This window comes from Leptodactylus fuscus, chromosome 4 (genome assembly GCF_031893055.1).
Source record: "Leptodactylus fuscus isolate aLepFus1 chromosome 4, aLepFus1.hap2, whole genome shotgun sequence".
Taxonomy (NCBI): domain Eukaryota; kingdom Metazoa; phylum Chordata; class Amphibia; order Anura; family Leptodactylidae; genus Leptodactylus; species Leptodactylus fuscus.
Window position 1 is genome coordinate 40,108,613 of NC_134268.1, and position 23,150 is coordinate 40,131,762.

General features: G+C 42.8%; 1 protein-coding gene across 2 annotated transcripts in view; it reads left to right on the plus strand.

Annotated features, from left to right (window-relative positions):
- Positions 1-22,640, plus strand: part of CNGB3 (cyclic nucleotide gated channel subunit beta 3) — a 108,968-nt gene extending 86,328 nt beyond the window's left edge. For both annotated transcript variants that reach the window (XM_075270346.1, XM_075270347.1), the window contains 4 exons: positions 8,909-9,027; positions 9,450-9,596; positions 15,812-15,989; positions 22,254-22,640. In XM_075270346.1, the coding sequence (XP_075126447.1) occupies positions 8,909-9,027; positions 9,450-9,596; positions 15,812-15,989; positions 22,254-22,541 (732 nt within the window). In that variant the 3' untranslated portion in view covers positions 22,542-22,640. The remainder of the gene's footprint in view (positions 1-8,908; positions 9,028-9,449; positions 9,597-15,811; positions 15,990-22,253) is intronic.
- Positions 22,641-23,150: the final 510 nt, after the last annotated feature.

Below are 23,150 nucleotides of genomic sequence, written 5' to 3' on the forward strand. Positions count from 1 at the left end.
ATGCATATTGCGCATTTTCTGTTAGTACAATAAACCTCATTTCAATCCTGAAATATTACTGTGTCCATCAGTTATTAGATATATCACACTGAAATGGCTGCTGCAAACACCAAAATATTTAGAACTAAAAATGATTAAGATTAATGGGGGTGCCCAAACTTTTTCATAGGACTGTATATTAAGTCTCCTTCAATATCACAGAGGTTTTTTGCTTATATCCTCTCCCCCGTGCAACATCCCAGTGGAAATTGGTTTATGTTACTTTTTTTACTGTACTGCGCCACAGTGTACCTGTCTACATATTTACAGTCCTATGAAAAAGTTTGGGCACCCCTATTAATCTTAATCATTTTTAGTTCTAAATATTTTGGTGTTTGCAGCAGCCATTTCAGTTTGATATATCTAATAACTGATGGACACAGTAATATTTCAGGATTGAAATGAGGTTTATTGTACTAACAGAAAATGTGCAATATGCATTAAACCAAAATTTGACCGGTGCAAAAGTATGGGCACCTCAACAGAAAAGTGACATTAATATTTAGTAGATCCTCCTTTTGCAAAGATAACAGCCTCTAGTCGCTTCCTGTTGCTGTTAATCAGTTCCTGGATCCTGGATAAAGGTATTTTGGACAAACAATTCAAGTTCAGTTAAGTTAGATGGTCGCCGAGCATGGACAGCCCGCTTCAAATCATCCCACAGATGTTCAATGATATTCAGGTCTGGGGACTGGGATGGCCATTCCAGAACATTGTAATTGTTCCTCTGCATGAATGCCTGAGGATTTGGAGCGGTGTTTTGGATCATTGTCTTGCTGAAATATCCAACCCCAGCGTAACTTCAACTTCGTCACTGATTCTTGAACATTATTCTCAAGAATCTGCTGATACTGAGTGGAATCCATGCGACTCTCAACTTTAACAAGATTCCCGATGCCGGCATTGGCCACACAGCCCCAAAGCATGATGGAACCTCCACCAAATTTTACAGTGGGTAGCATGTGTTTTTCTTGGAATGCTGTTTCTTTTTGGACGCCATGCATAACGCCTTTTTTTATAACCAAACAACTCAATTTTTGTTTCCAAAATGAAGCTGCCTTGTCCAAATGTGCTTTTTCATACCTCAGGCAACTCTATTTGTGGCGTACGTGCAGAAACGGCTTCTTTCTCATCACTCTCCCATACAGCTTCTATTTGTGCAAAGTGCGCTGTATAGTTGACCGATGCACAGTGACACCATCTGCAGCAAGATGATGCTGCAGCTCTTTGGAGGTGGTCTGTGGATTGTCCTTCACTGTTCTCGCCATTCTCCTTCTCTGCCTTTCTGATATTTTTCTTGGCCTGCCACTTCTGGGCTTAACAAGAACTGTCCCTGTGGTCTTCCATTTCCTTCCTATGTTCCTCACAGTGGAAACTGACAGGTTAAATCTCTGAGACAACGTTTTGTATCCTTCCCCTGAACAACTATGTTGGACAATCTTTGTTTTCAGATCATTTGAGAGCGGGCTGCCCATGCTTGGCGACCATCAAACTTAACTGAACTTGAATTGTTTTGTAAAGAGGAATGGTCCAAAATCCCTTCATCCAGGATCCAGGAACTGATTAAAAGCTACAGGAAGCGACTAGAGGCAAAAGGAGGATCTACTAAATATTAATGTCACTTTTCTGTTGAGGTGCCCATACTTTTGCACCGGTCAAATTTTGGTTTAATGCATATTGCACATTTTCTGTTAGTACAATAAACCTCATTTCAATCCTGAAATATTACTGTGTCCATCAGTTATTAGATATATCAAACTGAAATGGCTGCTGCAAACACCAAAATATTTAGAACTAAAAATGATTAAGATTAATAGGGGTGCCCAAACTTTTTCATAGGACTGTACAAAGGTCAGTGACAAAACTTCTTGAGAAAGGAACACATGAAATCATCTTGCTTGGTGTTTGAGGCTTAGGGCACATGACATTGAAATTGACTGTTTGTATGTTTTTTTTTTGTTTTTTTTTTGGGGGGGGGGTTGCCTCGGGTTTTACTCCTGCAGCTCGGCTAGTTTTCAATGGATAAATCCTGCAGCACAATCTGCTTTGTGTATATGATTTACGTAACTCCCATCCACTATGCTGGTACTGTATATTGCAGAGGATTAGCTAACTGCTCGAAATATAGCAATCTAGGCAATGTGTCACCAAGAAATTACAATATCTCTGTAACAGATGATTCACAAGGGGAAAAACGTTTGATTCGGATGACCCTAACCTATCTATCTGCAGAACTCAGTTGATATTCTGGGTCTATTGACAGACTCCCATTAAGAAATCATAACACATATAGTAGTGTTATCCACTGTTCACATTAATCTACTATGGGGAAGGTAGCTCAGTCGCAGCAATGGTGTGGACCTAACCAATCAGAAACAGGGACACAATGTCTGGTGCAAACAGGTTTATTTGAAAAAACAGCACAATAAATAAAACTTTCAGTTCAGGTACAGAATAAGCAAAATAAAATGCAGCCTTAATTTCAGGCAAAAATATCAAATAAAACCCTGCTCGTACGAGCACTAACTAAGCAGTAAAAAACTAACTATACATGTGGCTTACTACCAACCACATAAACAAACAAACAAAGTAGCACAGTACAGTCTCACCAGACTCTCAGTGTATCATGACAGACCCAGGCACCTCCTCTCACTCCCAGGAACTACCCTGAAGTGCAGGCTCTGCAGCCTTTTATGGCTCAGTAGTGAGCCTGGGACCTAGACCTGAGGCTGATGACTATTGAAGACCCGCCCTGGACCACACATAGGTCAGAAATCTTGGGGACATATTACTGAGACTCCAGCAGTCTGCCTGTCACCTTCTTACACTACATAGACGATTTGCTTCAATGTAACTGAATATAACTGAATGAACTGACATTTCCTTATAAAGAACAATAGAGATATAATCTTCACAGCGCCTGGAATTCCCAGTTCAAGCAAAAGGATGATGTCTGGAGGTGAATAGCCAAAATATCCCTCATTTTACTTTGTTTTAGAAGTTTACCAGCTTATAGCTACAGAAAAATGGCCACAGGAAATAGCGAGCACCCGAGTGATTTTTCAGGAGTAGTCTGGGTTCTGGCTCACAGCAGACAAAAGACTTAACAGATGAAATGAATCTTTAATGATGTAGCATAAAGCATCAGCTCGGCTGCAGCCGGCGCACGCTGAATATTTTACTAAAATCAACATTTTTAAATCATTTAGATGTACAAAAGAGAGATTCAGTGGGTAAGATCACCCATTAGGACAGTACCGATGCCAGTGTGATGTACAATGGGCGCACTAGGAGTGTCACAAGCTGCTCCTCCAAGTAAAACACATCTTACTTCCTAATCGAAGTTACAGTCCTATGAAAAAGTTTGGGCACCCCTATTAATCTTAATCATTTTTAGTTCTAAATATTTTGGTATTTGCAACAGCCATTTCAGTTTGATATATCTAATAACTGATGGACACAGTAATATTTCAGGATTGAAATGAGGTTTATTGTGCTAACAGAAAATGTGCAATATGCATTAAACCAAAATTTGACCGGTGCAAAAGTATGGGCACCTCAACAGAAAAGTGACATTAATATTTAGTAGATCCTCCTTTTGCAAAGATAACAGCCTCTAGTCACTTCCTGTAGCTTTTAATCAGTTCCTGGATCCTGGATAAAGGTATTTTGGACAAACAATTCAAGTTCAGTTAAGTTAGATGGTCGCCGAGCATGGACAGCCCGCTTCAAATCATCCCACAGATGTTCAATGATATTCAGGTCTGGGGACTGGGATGACCATTCCAGAACATTGTCATTGTTCCTCTGCATGAATGCCTGAGGATTTGGAGCGGTGTTTTGGATCATTGTCTTGCTGAAATATCCATCCCCAGCGTAACTTCAACTTCGTCACTGATTCTTGAACATTATTCTCAAGAATCTGCTGATACTGAGTGGAATCCATGCGACTCTCAACTTTAACAAGATTCCCGATGCCGGCATTGGCCACACAGCCCCAAAGCATGATGGAACCTCCACCAAATTTTACAGTGGGTAGCATGTGTTTTTCTTGGAATGCTGTTTCTTTTTGGACGCCATGCATAACGCCTTTTTTTATAACCAAACAACTCAATTTTTGTTTCCAAAATGAAGCTGCCTTGTCCAAATGTGCTTTTTCATACCTCAGGCAACTCTATTTGTGGCGTACGTGCAGAAACGGCTTCTTTCTCATCACTCTCCCATACAGCTTCTATTTGTGCAAAGTGCGCTGTATAGTTGACCGATGCACAGTGACACCATCTGCAGCAAGATGATGCTGCAGCTCTTTGGAGGTGGTCTGTGGATTGTCCTTCACTGTTCTCGCCATTCTCCTTCTCTGCCTTTCTGATATTTTTCTTGGCCTGCCACTTCTGGGCTTAACAAGAACTGTCCCTGTGGTCTTCCATTTCCTTACTATGTTCCTCACAGTGGAAACTGACAGGTTAAATCTCTGAGACAACTTTTTGTATCCTTCCCCTGAACAACTATGTTGAACAATCTTTGTTTTCAGATCATTTGAGAGTTGTTTTGAGTAGCCCTTGATGCCACTCTTCAGAGGAGATTCAAATAGTAGATCAACTTGCAATTGGCCACCTTAAATACCTTTTCTTATGATTGGATACATCTGGCTATGAAGTTCAAAGCTCACTGAGGTTACAAAACCAATTTTGTGCTTCAGTAAGTCAGTAAAAAGTAGTTAGGGGAATTCAAATCAATAAAATGATAAGGGTGCCCATACTTTTGCACCGGTCAAATTTTGGTTTAATGCATATTGCACATTTTCTGTTAGTACAATAAACCTCATTTCAATCCTGAAATATTACTGTGTCCATCAGTTATTAGATATATCAAACTGAAATGGCTGTTGCAAACACCAAAATATTTAGAACAAAAAATGATTAAGATTAATAGGGGTGCCCAAACTTTTTCATAGGACTGTATATATGTAACTGATATATTATTCCCTTAAATGGGCTTATCCAGTATGTGGGGAGATTGAGGGGTTGTTGAGTCCATCCAACAAGTTCTGAGGTGTGGGAAGACACTGGAAGTCTTCCAGCGTCCATAGAGGTACAGTATGGGAGCAGCAGTGCTAACAAGAACACTACAACTGTTCAGTAGCCTTGGGGACTAGACGGGCACTAGAAAGCTGCCTAAAACTGAGGGAAGTTTTGGAGTTAGTAAAGTACCTTATTGAGAGTTTACGGACAAATGTATTCAGGGCCTAAAAGCATTGCTGAGCCATAAGACAGATATTGAGTGAGACTGTCATTGCGATTTCAGGTGCAGGCTATTGGATCTACCATCCACCATGCTCATTCCATTGCCACAGTTGTTGGTTGCCTTACTGGATCATTTCCCCAATTTTCCTGCAACCACGAGTCCTGTTTCATCTCATGCAACAACATCATGGGCACACCAACCCCATCTGGCTCATGAAGACATGTCAGGACATGCCCTGGGGGAAAACTAGCACCACCATCAGATACACCACAGGCCCCCTCAGCTCTGCACCAGCCCAGGAGGATTTGGTAGAGTCAACACTTTGACCCCTGTTATTTTAGCTACTACTTCTACTTTCAGCCTCTGAGTTCCTTCCAATGGGTTGCTGCACTAGCATCATAACTATAGTCCTACTAAGTTTCTGCACCCTGCCACTAGAAAAAGAAAAACAACTACAAAAACATCAGTGCTGATTCCTCCAGGATGCCACTTGTTCCTAGACATTCCTAGAAACCTCACCCCGCTCCTAGGACAGCGTCTTCCACTTCTTGTAATCGACAGGTACACTTTAGAAGAATTATTAAAGAATGACTCCTGTGCAAATCCATGAAACCCGGTCTAATGAAAGCTTTTATGCGGACATCTGTTTTCGGCTTTGACAGCTTTGTAAAGTGTATATAATAAATGAAGGATGTAACCTTCATAACGCTGTGAATACCAACTGCAAATGTCTTCATTTAAGACACAAGATATAATCATCGGAGAGGCATAGCAGATATGATTTAGCCGCAGCGAGGAGAAGCGCGCCGGAATCCTAACAGTATATATTATCTAACAATGAGTAAACACAATTTACCAACTCAAGGCCAAGGCAGCAATTCCATCATTATTTGAGAAATGAAAGACTATGAAATGATTATCTGACATCTAGAGGGTTCGCACACAAGAAGCTATGACATCCTTGACCTAACTGATTACTTGTCTTTCACAAAGCTCCCTTGTTAAATCATCATTCTTTCCTGCTTTTTCTTCACTATTTGCACGCTTGTCTTTTTTCATGTAAGCTTTATTTGTCGTGCAATTCCCAGTGCACTTAGTAATCTAACAGGCCACATTCATGGAATGGTCATCCTCCAGTATGGATTCCAAGGGCACGGATTCAGCTTTCCGCCGCGACTTTCACTTGCTGATTAGACTTAGATGAACAAGGCTCATTCTCGGTGTGGCGAGATCTGCGGCTGTATCAGCTCTGGAATCCATGGATGTATTAGGCATGTATTTTTATCTCTGTGTTCAATGTGAGGCAGATCCAGGCCAAATTATGACATGTTGAACATAGCCTTAAGCTGAGTTCACACTAGCATTCAGATTTCTGTTCTTTTGGTCCGCCCGGGAACCCAGAGAACGAAAACCTAATCGGCTTAATAAGCAGTTACCCACGCAAACCGATGGACTCCATAGACTATATTGGGGTCTGCCGGGTTTCCGACCAAAAAATGCTGAGTGAAAAGTCCTGCAAGCACATTTTTCAAGTAGCCTGTGGGAGGTAAACCCCCAACAGAGACAGAGCGCAGATATGAACCAGAAAGGGAGCAAGTAGCCACCATCATGGGCCTCCTCCACCTACACCAATTCCACATTTCTAGCCCTTGGGGTGTTTCAATAAGTTTTGCTATCATTGCTCACAAATATATCATCAGTAACATCTATGAGGCTATTTGGGCACCAAGGTATTGGCGCATGTTTAACACTTCCTTTACACCAGGTGGAAAAATGTCTCAAACTTCAGATTTATGACTTTTAAACCTCCAATGTAACAATAATACTTGAAATTGGTGTTTTTGCCCCCAATGTCACTTTTGTAAAAGTGGCATGAGAGATGATCAACAAAATCTATGCAAGCTATGAACTACCATCGATTACAGCATAGGTGCACAGCCTGGCGGAAGATCCATCGTATTTAGGAAGAGTCGTGTATCATCTCATAACTGAGGCTGATGTTCGGCCAGTATCAAGTTTTTGAAGACCAGTGTTCAATACAACAGTCTTCATATATATGCCTCAAAAACTCGGTGGCTTCAAAGTCATCTCCAAATGTGGCTGTCTTCTGCTTGTCATGTGGGGCCCTGTTGTATTAGGTGCACATTATGGTGTCACACGGTCCTCTGGTACACTGAAGATCCTGTCTGACCTTTTTCCAGAAGCTTCAGAAAAAATGCACCCTCATTAAAAAAAAATGGCATCCGTTATTTCCAATGGACACACAAGTGTTCAGCAGAGATTGTGTACACCAGACTGTGCAGATATGTCTTCTTACCTTTCCTCTGGGATGGACATGTCTAGATATGTATTTCATAAATTAAAGGGAGTCTGTCACCAGAACTCAGTATATCAGCTCAGTCCTGCAGATAGATAGGTTAGTGTCAGCAGAACCCAGCATATCACCCCAGCCAACAGATAGATAGGTTAGTGTCACCAGAACCAGCATATCACCCCAGCCCTGCAGATAGATAGGTTAGTGTCACCAGAACCAGCATATCACCCCAGCCCTGCAGCTATCTGTCACCTAAATCAGTGTTTTCCCCTTGTGAATTGGCATCTCCATTAACAAGATGTTGCTGCTTTTGTCAATATGGAACTGAAATATTTGGAGCAGTACGGGTGTCGCCATTGCACGATAGAGGTAATCGGCAACATCCTCATTATTCCAAAGAGCTCGTTTTCCTATTTGTGTCTATTTAAACACACTTGACAGGCTGATCAGGAGGGCCAGCTCTGTCCTGGGGAGCCCCCTGGACCCAGTACAGGTGGTGGGTGACAGAAGGACACTGTCTGTGGTGACCTCCATGCGGAAGAACCAATCCCTCCCCATGTATGAGACCTTGATGGGACTTGGCAGCACTGTAAGTGACCGTCTGCTTCACCCCAAGTGTGAGAAGGAGCTATCAGAGATCCTTCCTCCCAACCGCGACCAGGCTGTATAATCTACATCAGACCAAGCGAAGACACTCCGCACAGAGAACTAATGATTATGATTATGAAGTCGTCCTTCTTTCTTCTTCTGTTCCTTAGCTGCTATGGACTCCTAGTATATCTTCTCTTCTCAGCATATGTGTGTCTACGTCTGTAATATATTATTGTGTATTATCCTGTATCTGTATTACTATGCTGCTGTAACATACTGAAATGTCCCCACTGTGGGACTATTAAAGGATTATCTTATCTTATCTTATTGTTTGCAATTCATTTAATGAGAAATTGGGGTCTTTAACTGCAGTTACGTGTGGACACATCAGACTACTGGAAAACAGTATGGGGAAGATTTCTGAAGACTGGAGTTAGTAACACCAGTCTTCATAGCCTTGGAGCTGGCAGAGGGTATGCCTTGTCACAAATGGGCACTCTTTGCCAGGAGAGGGGAATATATGGCATCTCATAGCTGGCGTACATTTCTCCTCTTCATTTATGCCTTAATTTCTGGCCCGGGCCCCCCACCACTCCTCTTATTTGCTGAAACCACAAAACCCCTCTACGTTTATATAGTGTTTTTAATGGTTTGTATAGTTCATATATTCTGCACAACAAACAAGTACAATGTCATTTACCTACTCTCAATATGATACAGGGGGAGATTGGAAGAGAGATGTACATCATCAAGCAAGGAGCTGTGCAGGTCCTGGGGGGACCGGATGATAAGAAGGTCCTGGTGACACTCAAGGCTGGAGCGGTGTTTGGAGAAATCAGGTTATGTTACTTTCTAGGTGGTAGACTTACATATCTGAAATGTAATACCTACAACAGCGACATGTGGCGTCATGTATGACTGGGACAAATTGTTAGTTGTATTTTTAGTCTCGGGTAGGGTTACCACTTTTTCCAACCAGGTTTAATGTGTATTTATGTGCATTATGTTCCCTTCTTACTTCAATATTGCAAACAAAACACCACCAACCCAACACATGTAAATCTACCCAAAAATGGGTAAAACATGGGCATGGTTTGGGTGTTCCAAAGAGGATATGGGATAGATTTATTATGCCAGTTTTTTGACATACAAGTAATAAAAAATTTGTAAGTATGGTAGGGTGACTCACAAGTGTGTAATCTAGCTAGCGCTCTACTCTTACCTTTCTTTTCATGACATCGAGTCCTAATATTTCTTTCAGTCTCCTATCCGCTGGTGGAGGGAACCGCAGAACGGCTAATGTGGTGGCCCATGGATTTGCAAATCTCTTCATTCTAGATAAAAAGAGTCTTGGGGAAATTTTGGTTCACTATCCAGATTCGAAGACACTGCTCACCAAGAAAGCCAAGTATGTGATACTAACATATATCAGAATCATAAGGTTATATAGAGTTTATTATACATCTACCATGGTCCTATATGGGGGTGACCAGTAACACCAGTCTTAGGTTCCACATCATCAAAAATTAGGACATAGATTTTCGACTCCATTACAGAACTGTGAGCTACGTAGAGATACTCTTAGTTCTCCATAGAAGCCACAATTACATGAACTAAGGTTACATTTACTTAATGGGTATCTTAGAAACAATTAGAGTGAATGAGTGTATTCATATGTGCGTTTTGTGCCTATAACTCTAGGAAACATGCATACAATAGGTATAAAAAACTGCTGTTATAAACGGATGGGTGTCACATATTTGTCATCCATTTCCTGGCCGTCTGATCATGTTTAACGCCAGTTGTCCTCCTTTTGTCATCTTTTTAACTGTCTTTAATGGCTGTCAGGGCTCGTTCACATCTGCGCCCGGGGTCTCCGTTATGCAGGTTTCTGTTTCGGAAACCTGCAGGCATTTATCAAACCCATTCATTTGAATGGGTTTGAAAAGTGTCCGGCCGTGAGCGTCGGTGTTTTGTGCTCTCCATGGCAAAACCTTTTTTTTTTTAACCGGACACAAGGTCGGACATGCAGGACTTTGTGTCCGGTTTAAAAAAAAAAAAACGTTTCGCCGCGGAGAGCACAAAACGCTCACCAGTGCTCACGGCCGGAGACGGTCTGACAGGTTTCCGTCTACTGCCTGAAAACGTAGACTGGGCGCTGGTGTGAACCCAACGTCACGTGCATGCAAAACTGTTGTGATGGATGTTAAGAAACATCTATTGACTTGTATCGGGTCTATGCTATCTTCTGACATGTGAATATAGCCATAGACTTTCATTCCTCTGAACACAGCCGATGATGGATAAAAAAAACAGGCATCACATGGACATTTTTTGCTGTTCTGTACATTAACCCTCAGGCCCTATTCACACAAGAGTGAAAAACGTCTGGTATATAATCGTTTTGAGAATACATTGGATCAACACCGTAGGGTTATAAGTTGGACTTGATGGACTTGTGTCTTCATCCAATCTCATCTGCTATGTTACTATTCATATGTCTGATTCTTTGACAAACCATTTTTTATGGCCATCAAAAAACTCACCTGCTCTTTGTCTGTTCTGACAGATATTTGGACCCAATAGAAATTAATGGATCCATTTTGATGGATGTAATACCATTGAATTCCAAGTGGTGTCCATTAAAAATGGATCAACAGTCTGGATCATAAAAGAAGGATCCATGATTAGGGTTGAGCCGATCTTGACTTTTCAGGATTGATTTTAAAATCCGATTTCTGATCATTTTTCATTCAAACCCGATCTCGATCCCAATTCAGATCCCAATGCAAGTCAATGGGATTTTTTAATTAATCGGAGATCGGATTTTAAAAGCAATCCTATTCACTGTACAGCATGGAATCTAACAATTGAACACTTTAACACTGTGTAGTGAATCACTAAGTAGCCAGAGGATTTTTTTTTAATCCTCTGGCTACTTAGTCCCCCCTGGTGTGCACTTACCTGCAGAGATGGCTGCTCCGTCTCCCCGCCCTGTACCGGCCCACACTCTCCTAAGCCATAAGCCCCGCCTTCCTAGCTGTTTAAACACTAACCTGGGAGGCGGCGGCAGCAAGGTGAAGAAGAGCAGCGTGGTGCAGCAGCGAGGTGAAGAAGAAGGAGAACACCGGGCACCAGAGCAGCCATCTCTGCAGGTAAGTAGCTACTAGAGATGTTAGTTTAGTCTCCCATTAGAATGAATGAAGGCAGCCGGCGTGCAGGGGGTTAAGGCTGTGTGCTGGCTGCTTCCATTCATTCCTATGGAACCGCAGCAGAGCCTTCACACTGAGTATACCCTCCACTTAGAATGAGCGGAGCGTATACTCAGTGTGAAGGCTAAGCAAAGCATTGTGGGAAATAGTACCGATCTCGATCCCACCTAAAAAAATTGTGTTCAGAATTCTGATCGCGATCGTGAAATTTTCTCGATTGCCGATTGGAATCCGATCTTTTCCAAACACGATCGCTCAACCCTATCCATGATCTATTTAATGGTCCATTAAACAGAGATGCAAATTGGTCACTCAGCTGACAAAAAAACAAAAAAATCAGGATGGAATGGATGAAAAACAACCATCAAAAATGGCTTTTTTTTTTTAATAGACATTAGATCATCCATAAACAGCACAGTGATGTGAGAATAAGGCTTTAGTCCCATAGTATGCAGCAAATTTTTATAAGCAAGTTTCTCTTTCCTCTACAGTACGTCTGATTTAGACTAAAATAATTGCGCCCATATGCATTGAATGGATTTTTGGTCTCCAAAATTTCTGCAACATATTTGCCAGGTGTGAATACTACCTTAAAATGCTCTTTACAGGCTCCAAAGTTACATTATCACTAGACTGCCGGCGGTGTTCACACCAGTAAAAGACATTTCTAGTATTGGCGTATTGAGCTGGATAAAGCAGTAATCCCGCATTGTGCCGGCGTACAATTTCACAACAGGCCATGTAATGATTTCACGAGAACTCGTCAGGACATTAATTACTCAGCCATTCAATTACTTTCATTCACCGATTCATGAGCAAGAAAATTTGCGCTCATGAGATCTAGGGATATAATAGGGGGTCGTTACAATGTTATTATGTATCATTGTGAAATGGGGAAAAAGGAGGCTGATGAACGTCTACCACACAAACACTGTATGGTCAGGAGAAGATGGAAAATATTCCAGTCCAAAACTCTACAAGTCCAAGTCAGCACTTTGCATTGCTCTAACGAAATGATACTATTACACCCTAAATACATAGAGCATGTTCCATCCTATAATGCACACTTGTAAGGTTACATACTAGCCCTATCATACGCAACCATGGAGCAAACATCCATAATTTCACAATGTGCAAATGAGCAGGCTGGTGCACCAAAGATGGTTGCGTTGCTCCAAACTGCTCTAATATGCCGATGCGAACATGAGGATTCAGGGCCAGGTGAGATTTCAGCCCCGTCACTAAAAGAAGGGAGGGAGGGAAGCAGGGCTTTGTAGAGCAGTGTGGGGCAGAACTGTTTGGAGCAATGGAGTAGCCCTCTAGACTACTCATTTGTATATTATGAAATAAATTAATATCTCGGCAATGGAGACATGAATTTTCATGGGGGAAAGGTGTTATTTTTCACCTATCTAATGGAGTTGCTGGTTAAATATTCTTCACCCTGGTGACAGACTCCCTTCAGAGCAGCAGTTTGCAAAAGAGTTGCTGCTAGGAAAACCGTAGGCAGCTTTTGTGTGTTTCCATAGCAAGAGACTACAAATAATTCTTGTTTATTCTCAATCTGCAATTACACTTCCATCCATATGTCCCACACTTATTGGTTACATATATATTCCTTAGACTAGCAAGAAGTATCGGCCAGATGGAAGGATACCTGACTACGGGATAAGACGATATAAAGACATGATTACTAATACTCTTTATCTAGGGGCGTACCCAGGATTTACAGAGGGGAGTTTCATGGTGAGGAGATGGGGACTGATCAGGGAACATCATATTATTGGGAGTATTAACTTTACAAACTGTAGTGTCCCCTAAGCGCCCCCATATAGTAAATTGTCCTCAAGTCCCATCCACTATAGTACTCCGAGACCCCATACACTAGAGTACTCCCTGGTCATATACACTATAGTACCCCTCAGGTTCCAGACACTATAGTACCCAAAGATCCCATACACTATAGTACCCCCAGATCCCATACACTATAGTACCCCCAGATCCCATACACTATAGTACCCCCAGATCCCATACACTATAGTACCCCCAGATCCCATACACTATAGTACCCCCAGATCCCATACACTATAGTACCCCCAGATCCCATACACTATAGTACCCCCAGATCCCACACACTATAGTACCCCCAGGTCCCACACACTATAGTACCCCCAGATCCCATACACTATAGTACCCCCAGATCCCATACACTATAGTACCCCCAGATCCCACACACTATAGTACCCCCAGATCCCACACACTATAGTACCCCCAGATCCCACACACTATAGTACCCCCAGGTCCCACACACTATAGTACCCCCAGATCCCATACACTATAGTACCCCCAGATCCCACACACTATAGTACCCCCAGATCCCACACACTATAGTACCCCCAGATCCCACACACTATAGTACCCTGAAGATCACCTACACTACAGTGCTCCCAGGTCCCACAAACTATAGTTTCCCCAGGTCCCACACAGTCAAGATATCCTGAGCTAACAAAGTATGTGTCACAGAAAGTGAGCAGTAAAATGGAAATGATTCTCAGCACTTACCACTTTTAGCACTCTGTACTTCTTCTTTGGTCCTGGCACCTACATCGGAGTGAAACTGGAGCAAAGAAGGGGTGGAGAGTCCAAGGATTAGGATCCTACTTACCGCTCACTCCATGGCCCCAATGCAACCATTGTGGGCTTCCATCACTACTGATGGAACACTCATTGGTCACCAATCCACCATTGTCTGGACATCGGTGCCAGTTAGCAAGGTGATGGTTTAAAGCATGAAAAATGCCCTTTTGCCTAAACCCCCGAACTCCCCTGTCCAGTCTATCACAAACACAGTAGCCAGACTCATCTTTCTAAGTGCTACACCAATGCCTCTACCCTGTGGCAGTCACTACAGTGGTTTACCATTCACTTTGAATCTTGTCTCAGTGTTATTCATCCTACATCTCCACCCTACAGATTAGATAAGTATTGGTTGTAGTCTGTTACCATAGAGCTGTGGACACAAACAGGTAAGAAATTCTAAAATTTGCAAAATTGACCTTCACTTCATGAATTTTAGGCAGGGACATAGCTATAGGGAGTGCAGAGGTAGCAATCACTATTGGGACCAGGGGCCCAGGAATCCAGGGGCCCAGGAGGCCCAAGGGCCTCTACACACCACAAGATATCAATATTACAGATTACCCTTGGTAAGCAGTGGCCCAATTACATATTTTGCATTGGGACCCAGTTATACCTCTGGGCGTAGGGACTATAAAAATGCCATCATTTTCTGTGATTTTTTTTTAGATAATTTCTATATTTTTGAACTATAAGAATCCATTTCACATCCTTACTCCGTGTGCAAAGTATACTGAAAAGTAAAAGTTTAGCTGAACTCTGAAACTTAGATTTCTTTCCATGTCTTATCTCTTTTTTTTTTATCCAAGACTTAGATCGATAGTTCTCACTTTCTAGTCCTTGGTGGCCAAATATTTTATCCAATGATATAAAAAGAGCTGATTTTAGTATTTAACTGACATAGTGCAAGAAACGCATTGAAGTATAACTAAGCCCACAAAATGGGCTGTAACCCAACATTAAAAGGGGTCCAATAATAGGAGTCCCTTGATTCGTCTCCAGTAAATATTCTTGTCTATTGACCTTCTCGCCCTGACCTTACGGCTCTTCGGTATGTATCGATGAGCGGCGTACACCTCCATGCATTATTCACATGGCTCGGGCTTCTAGTATATTGTATTTGTTCTATATAATGTTGGATTGTGTATTTATGTGTATTGTTATCATAGGAAGTAATAGGTGTTATATTTAGAAGGGAACAAATGCAATGATCTCGCACAAATTGCTCGCTCTGGCACAAAGGGAATGGATTGAAACTTTCACAAAGCGTCTCTTCTAGTAAGCGCAGATCAATACTTGTAATCTCACCTTCAATCTCGCTGCACCTTGGATGCCAATTCAGTGGCTTTAGGAATCATAGAAGAGAAAATATAAGAACATACAGGAAAAGTTGAAAACGTAGGATTGAATGTGTTCACTCTGTAAATGTAAGCTATATCTGTAGTTGGTCTAATTGGACAATGACTTTCTCGAGGTGACCCTGTTTTGTCTGTCCCATAACTACACATTGCATTGTTACATTAATTGAAGAAGAGCTGGTCTGAAAAGTCCCAGTGATCATCTGATCGGAGCGGTCATCCTGAGCATTTTGGTGGTTTGTTCATCCAAATCTGTTCAGCCGTTCCAAAGATATAAGCCCACATAGTGTTGAAGCCAATTAGGTTATACTAGCCAAGTGGGCGGTATCACTGCCCGACCTACAGCACACAGAGACCCCGCCCCCGCAGAACCCATAGTGTCTTTTCTAAAAATGAAATAAATTTTAACATTACAGGAAATTGTTAAAGGATAAAGGAAAGCCAGCCGCACCTGCAGTAGTAAGGAAAGGCTTTGCCCACCTGATACCAACTAAAGAAGATACACCTCGTCTTCTCAAAACCTTATTGGCAGCGGCCGCGCACAAACCTGGATTCCGCTTGTTACATAAAGGGAAGCAGCAACAGCCTCAAACGGTAAGAACGTCGAAGTCGTGATACAGAACGCAATCCATGTATATTATCATATTTATTCATGAGCCATCTTAGGGGGCGGTCACACTTGTGCCCGGTGTCCACCCTGTGCTCTTCGCCAGGTTACCATCCTAAGCCCCAGGGAAACTGTACAGAGGACGGCTTCCCGATGGCCATCTTTAAAACCCATTCATTTGAATGGGTTTTTAAAGTTAACCGCCAGTGTCTGCCTACGGTTTTTTTTCGGCTGGACACAAAATCGGACATGCAAGACGTTGTGTCCAGCCGAAAAAAATGGTTTCCCTGCAGAAACACTGCAGACAGACACTGGCAGTTAACTTTAAAAAACCATTCAAATGAATGGGTTTTAAACATGGCCGCTGGAAAGCTGTCCTCTGTCCAGTTTCTCAGGACTGAGGATGGAAACCCGGTGGACAGACACGGGAGCAAGTGTGAATACCTCCTAAGCCAACATTTTCTTGACCATGACCCTTTTTCACATCCGTTTTACAATTAAGGGGCAGCCATTTTCCCAGATCCCTCATACATTGCAGTCTATGGAGGGATCTGTGACAAGAGACAAGGATAGAGCATGACGTATTTGGGATCATCATAATATCGGTCATGTGAATAGCGCTATTAATGAAATTAGTGCTAATAACTGTTGTGTGAATAGAGGGTAAGGCCATAAACACACAGTGTGTGTCTGCGGGGGTCCTGAGGGTTGGACCTCCAGAGATCTCTAGTTAGACTAGGAGCACACCACAGAAAAAAACAAACATTAAACGGATACATCTGTTCATTTTCAATGTCTGTTTTCTATCAGTCACCCGTTTTTAACTATTAGTTATAAAACCAGATGAACTTCATTGGTCTTTTTTTTTTACCCACTCATCCTTTTTTAACGGTCATCAAATGGATGCAAATCCATTATGATGGACGTTAAACATGGACCCATTGACTTGTAATGGTATTGGTCTGTCCATCTGTGAGAACAGACAAAAATGGAAAATGCGTATGTCCCCATTGACTGCATTATTCGTAAAACAGATGTGTAATGGATGCTAAAGGGATGGCCTGTTATGGATGCTTGTCCCTTATCTACAAGGTAAGGGTAAGTGTCCAATCACTGGGGGTCAGATCACTTGGTCCTCCAGTGATCAGAAGAATGGGGGACCAAAAATCAACCTAAGGCTGTATTCACACAGAGTAACGCCAGCGTGTATCACAGCCGTACACGCCGGCGTTACAGCAGGGCTGCCGTACACTTCCAATTCATTTCTATGGGAGCCGGCATGCGAGCGCTCCCCATAGAAATGAATGGGTTGCTTCTTTCACTACGAGCACTCCCATTGAAGTGAATGGGAAGTGTACGGCAGCCCTGCTGTAACGCCGGCGTGTACAGCTGTGATACACGCTGGCGTTACTCCGTGTGAATACAGCCTAAGGCCTCCTTGTGAATGGAGCGTCAATGTGCTTGCATGACAAGCGCTCCATTCACTCCATTAAAGGGGTTGTCCCGTCACAAGGATCCTATCTATACTGCTTGTAAATGTGAATGTAAGACTTTTCCTAAATACACTGCTTCAGCAAAACTGCTTTGTTTGGCCACTATCTCACTTTATTCATTTTTTTGTGGCCACAGCCCTGACCTAGCTGCTCCTGAGTCAAGTGATGTGTCTGCCTGCTCTCAGGGGGGAGGGAGGAGGGGCTAAGTACACAGGAGCCAGCCTGGAGGGGGGGGGGAGTAGTTTACCCTTTGGGGGACAGGTGAAGTCAGCAACATCGCTATGCTTCTGCCCTGCATGAAGCAAGCAGCGGCAGAAGCGATGCTGCTATTCCGGGGCGGGGGGGGGGGGGAACGGAGGAGCAGAATAACAGCATCGCTTCTGCCACTGCTGTCTTCATGCAGGGCAGGCACATAGCGATGTTGCTGGCTTCACCTGTGCCGGCGTCTAACTCCCCGGCATCCGCTGTAATAGGCGGATGCTGGGGACTGTTAGACGCCAGCACAGGCACATCGCTATGCTTCTGCCCTGCATGAAGCAAGCAGCGGCAGAAGCGATGCTGTTCCGCTCCGGGGTCACATATGCAAAGCCAAGCGGCGAGATGCCGCCGGCCCTGCGTGCACGCTCATACACCAGTCTAGCCTTCACAATGCTAATACAGACCCGCAGGGCGTCGGGTCTGTATTTGCATTGTGAAGGGTAGACTGGTGTATGAGCGCGCACACAGGGCCGGCGGCATCTCGCCGCTTGGCTTTGCATATGTGACCCCGCCCACCAATGACGAGACAAAGCCGGAAGACAGAAGATTTTAGAGGAACGAAGACGGGTGAGTATGCGACGTGGGACAACCCCTTTAAAGTCTGGGTAGCTCCACAAGAGTGAACGGAGTGCTGATCACGCAAGCGCATTGGCGCTCCATTCACAAGGAGGCCTTAGGGGAACTTTCAGTCCCCCGTCCTCCTTCACTGTGGATAGAGAAAAAGTGTCTATAGTGGGACAACCCCTTTCAAAAACATCCATTACACATCCGTTTTTCACCTTTGTGTGTATAGGGTCTTAATGACCTAAGGATAGATCATTAACTAAAAAATCCATGAAAACCTCTTTAATGTTAGAATATCACTGAGGCAACTAATCCCACCGGGTCATCTCTGCTACGTCTATACAAAGGAAGACTGTTCGCTGATCGGCAATGAATCCCACACAACAATGGCATCCATTATCTTACATTACTTCCAGTTAAGTAAAATATATCATCACGAGCCACAATCTCACTTTCCTATTGCGAAGTGTAAGCTTCCAAGGTCGGCAGACTTGCGGACAAGGTCGTAGAAGTCCAGTTTTTCCAGAGAAGAAATTATAATTCTGCTGTTACTGATACATTTCTAAAGAAAGGTCGATAGATGCATCAGCCAGCAAAGATGATGGATAGCCAGTCACAAATACAGCAGGAGAGAAGACAGATCGCATAAGCAGAGGAATTATAATATGGACCGACCAAGTGCTGGAGGGACCGTCTACTGGGGACACCCGCGCAGAAAGGAGATTAAGCGGAGACTGTATCATCCACATGTAGATAGCATTTCTAAACCCATTCAGCCTGACACAATGATTCGTAAATATAGCTTTTTATATAAAATACATCTTGGTAACAGAATTGCTGCAGAGATGTTAAGTGTGAACGCAGAAGTGGTCAGACATACACCCGGCCACTCCATTCAATGGGAGGAATTTCTTAAGACTGGCATAAGACATGCCTGAGGTGGTAAGGCGAGATTCACACTAGCTCTTGGTTTGCCTTGGGAGTTTGCCTTCCCCATTCCACTTAAAAAATCGAGTCCTGCAAGTAGGTCTTTTCTCTCTGTATTTTTTGGATGGAAACCCAACAGACTCCATTATAGTCTACGGGGTCTGCAGGTAACCACTTTTTGATTGGATTTGGTTTCCATTCTTCGGGTTACCAAGTGGACCCAAAGAACAAAAAGCCCAACACTAGTGTGAATCTAGTATAAGAAACTGACCTCGTAATAAATCAGGGGCATGTCCATGCGCCAAAATTGCAAGAACTGGCATAGCTTCCATGTATAACCCACACCAGTTTTCTGGCTTGAGTTATAATAAATTTGTCAGGTTGAGACGTCCCCGCTCTGACCTGCTTTGCTCTTCGCCCCTCTCCACCCTCTTTCACAAAAAATCACAAGCGATGTGGCGCATCTTTGGCACAAGGACCTTACGCCAATGATGTGCCCCAATTACACCCAACTACACCAAGAATGTTTCCCCAAAATGTTTATAGGGCTCAGGCATGAACTGGCCGAAAACGGAGCCGCTGAATTTCCGGTAGGTCTCTGAACCAATTTAGGGCCCCAACCCACTATACAAGATGTCCATGACACAGTGCTATATACAGATAGCTAGTGTACGACTTTTGACGTAATTTTTGGTAGTTTTTGGGTTACAGGTGCAGCATGTAATATAATTTTTTTTCACTTCTCATAAAAAACTGCATCAAAATTACAAAAATGCAGTTTTTTCCAGTGTTGTTTTAATGCACAGTGTGAATGCTCTCTTATGGAAGTACCATCCTATACTTCACACCCTACACATATCAACATTCATCTTTCACCATCACTATAAATTCACTCTCGCCCATACAGGGCACAGATGGAGTTGACATACTACTACCTTGGAGTGTCATGGCACCAATAGAAGGTTTATTACGGCACTGGTGGAGCAAGCAGCCATTAGATGATGCTGAGGGTGCACATAGTGTCCTCCCGATTATGTATTTTCCCTATATATCGGAAGGACACCATGTACAGCTTCATGTGTGTGGAGGCAAATGCAAATGTGTTGGTTAGGTGCCCTATTGGGGGCCCCTGACCAATGCATCTGCATTAGTAAAATGAGGACTTAACAGTCAGGGCTCGGGGCCAACCGGGGGATTCACCGCTTCCCCAGTGGGCCAGTCCGAGCCTGCCGGTGGCTACAACAGCATCCTGGTTGGAACAGGCCGGGCTAAGGAAGAAAAATTGTGACTGTTTACGTGAAAAGGGCCCAGATCGTCGATACTAATTATAGAGAAAATAGTCCAAAACATATTTGGGTAAAAAAATCACAATTTTGTTTTATGCAAAAATTTTATTTAAAAATATGTCAATTGTGCTTTCAATAAAATTTTTTTGCTGTTTCAGACAATGTTACACCATAACCGTTACAATGATACCAAGAACTCCATATCGACAGTGTGGGCCCTTTTCACATAAACAGCCACAATTATTTGTGCCAATGCAGTTTCAGGAATTTGTGAACAGGGGTCAAATAATATTTAGTAAGAATGCTGCACTGCATAATGGGAAGAGCCCCTATAAGCCCCCTTGACTTTGCAACCACTGTGACCCCTCTACCAGTCAGAATGACTTCATCTTGACAATTTTTAAGATTATTTTTAGGACGGTAAATGAATTGTATTCAGTATTCTCCCCTATTAACACTGATTTAATACAGGGAGACCTGGAACATTCAGAAAGTGCATTTCAGGAGAAGCCGCTTAGTCATTTCTTAGGCTCCTCCGGACCGGTGGCTGCTTTCACATATTAATGCTAACTTTGTCAGCTTCCTGGAGATCTTATCTTCGACTGGAGGCTGGACACGTGCGGCTGCCTCACAGACCTGAACTGACAAGTCATCTATAACTTTTCTCAGGGCGGCCTCACCATAAGAAAGACATTGCAAGAAAAATCCTTATGCTGGGATATTAATACATAAGAAATTTGTCATCGTGTCCGTAAGAAATACATAAGATGAAATGAGGTGGCGGAGGAAAGTGCTGAGCGTTCCACTGACGGCTAAAGTACAGAAAATAGAAATAGAATGATGATAATAACAGATAGCCACTTCATTTATTATGTTTTATATTTTTTCATACATTCTATATATGTTTATTGCTTGATTAATATGAAAAATCTCCTTATAGATTGTCCATTAAATTTAATTTACAGAATATTTCAGTGGAATCATACAAGAAATGTCCCCCTGTCTAGATACTGCTGTTACACACTTATTATGGCGCCCCCTGGTGTTCTTTTAATGTCCCCTCACAACATCTATATGTGTCCGGTGCGGGTGGTCGCACATGCTCAGTAGCTCAGACCCACCATCTGGATTCTCTTATGTAATCTGTACACATGGAGGGGCTTCTTCTTGGCACTGACCATAGGGACCATTATGAGCTGTGCTATAGGGTCGCTGATATTGTATTTTGTATCATGTGTTTCCCATCTTGCATTAACACGTATTTTACCCATTTCCTTCAGCCGCAAGTGCCGAAACCAAAAAAAATATCTATTTTGTGTCATTGTTAAAAATCTTACTTTCTCCTTCTCTTCCTGCTTACCGAGAAAGCTGTTCCCACATTTCTTTGTATCGCAACGTCTCAGACATCACTTACCTTCCATTTTCATGACATATTTCAACATAATGGCTGGGATTTATTTGTGGTAGAAGTCAGAATGTGACTTTGATGTAGCAGAAGGAGGAGGCGGATATTGCAATGGCTTATTACTCCGGCAGTGACTACTACAGTTTGCCCTCTGCCCCGATGTACTGGAAATAAGACGGCTGTGTACAACAAGTAAATATGTAACCATTTAGGATGATGGGTGGCAGCGGCAGGACATACATAGCTTTTAATGTGACACTACTTTATTATTTATGGCTTATTTCAATACAAACAATGTATTTTCTGCACTTTTTAAAGGGAAAACCAGAGGATAACACTGCAGAAGCGGCTGCAGAGAAGAATAAGATGCCCTTAAATCAAGGGGAAGCGGAGAAAAGTGAGAATGTGAAAGCACAAGAACCCGGCAAGCAAGAGCCACAGAGCCAGAGAGATGAAGGGAAGATGGATAGTGTCATCCCATCCAAAACAGATGTACCGGCGGACGCAAGGAACAAATCCTACATTATACGCATGTCTCCTTCAGCTAAGGCCGGAGAAGGAGAGGTTCTTACTGTGGAAGTCAGAGAACTGAAAAAGGAAGATTAGTGTCTGCCGAGATGGTGGGGTGGAAAAAACGGATACCCCAAGGTGACTGAAAAATAAAGGGAATGTATCACCAAATATTTTATTTATTAAAACCAGATATAACTGAAATCTATCGCTTTTATTCTACTGTGTTTTTATTTTCTGATAGATTTTTTTGTAATTCTATTTTCTGTACATGATTATAGGGCGGCCATCTTGCCTCAGCTTGTCCTCTGCTCTGTTTCTAGCATTTAGTAATATGCTTTACAGCAGTCGCATGGCCATGGGCTGTAATAGACTGGAGTTGACTCATTGAGGTTTTTAGAAGAGTTTTCTGGAGATGCTTTATGTATCAAGGAGGAATAAATAAGCTGTGATGTCATTTATTGTCAGTAGTGCGGAGACGCTGCAATCATAGGCGTAAAGTAGGTGCAGGGACGCTGTAATCATAGGCGTAAAGTAGGTGCAGGGACGCTGTAATCATAGGCGTAAAGTAGGTGCAGGGACGCTGCAATCATAGGCGTAAAGTAGGTGCAGGGACGCTGTAATCATAGGCGTAAAGTAGGTGCAGGGACGCTGTAATCATAGGCGTAAAGTAGGTGCAGGGACGCTGTAATCATAGGCATAAAG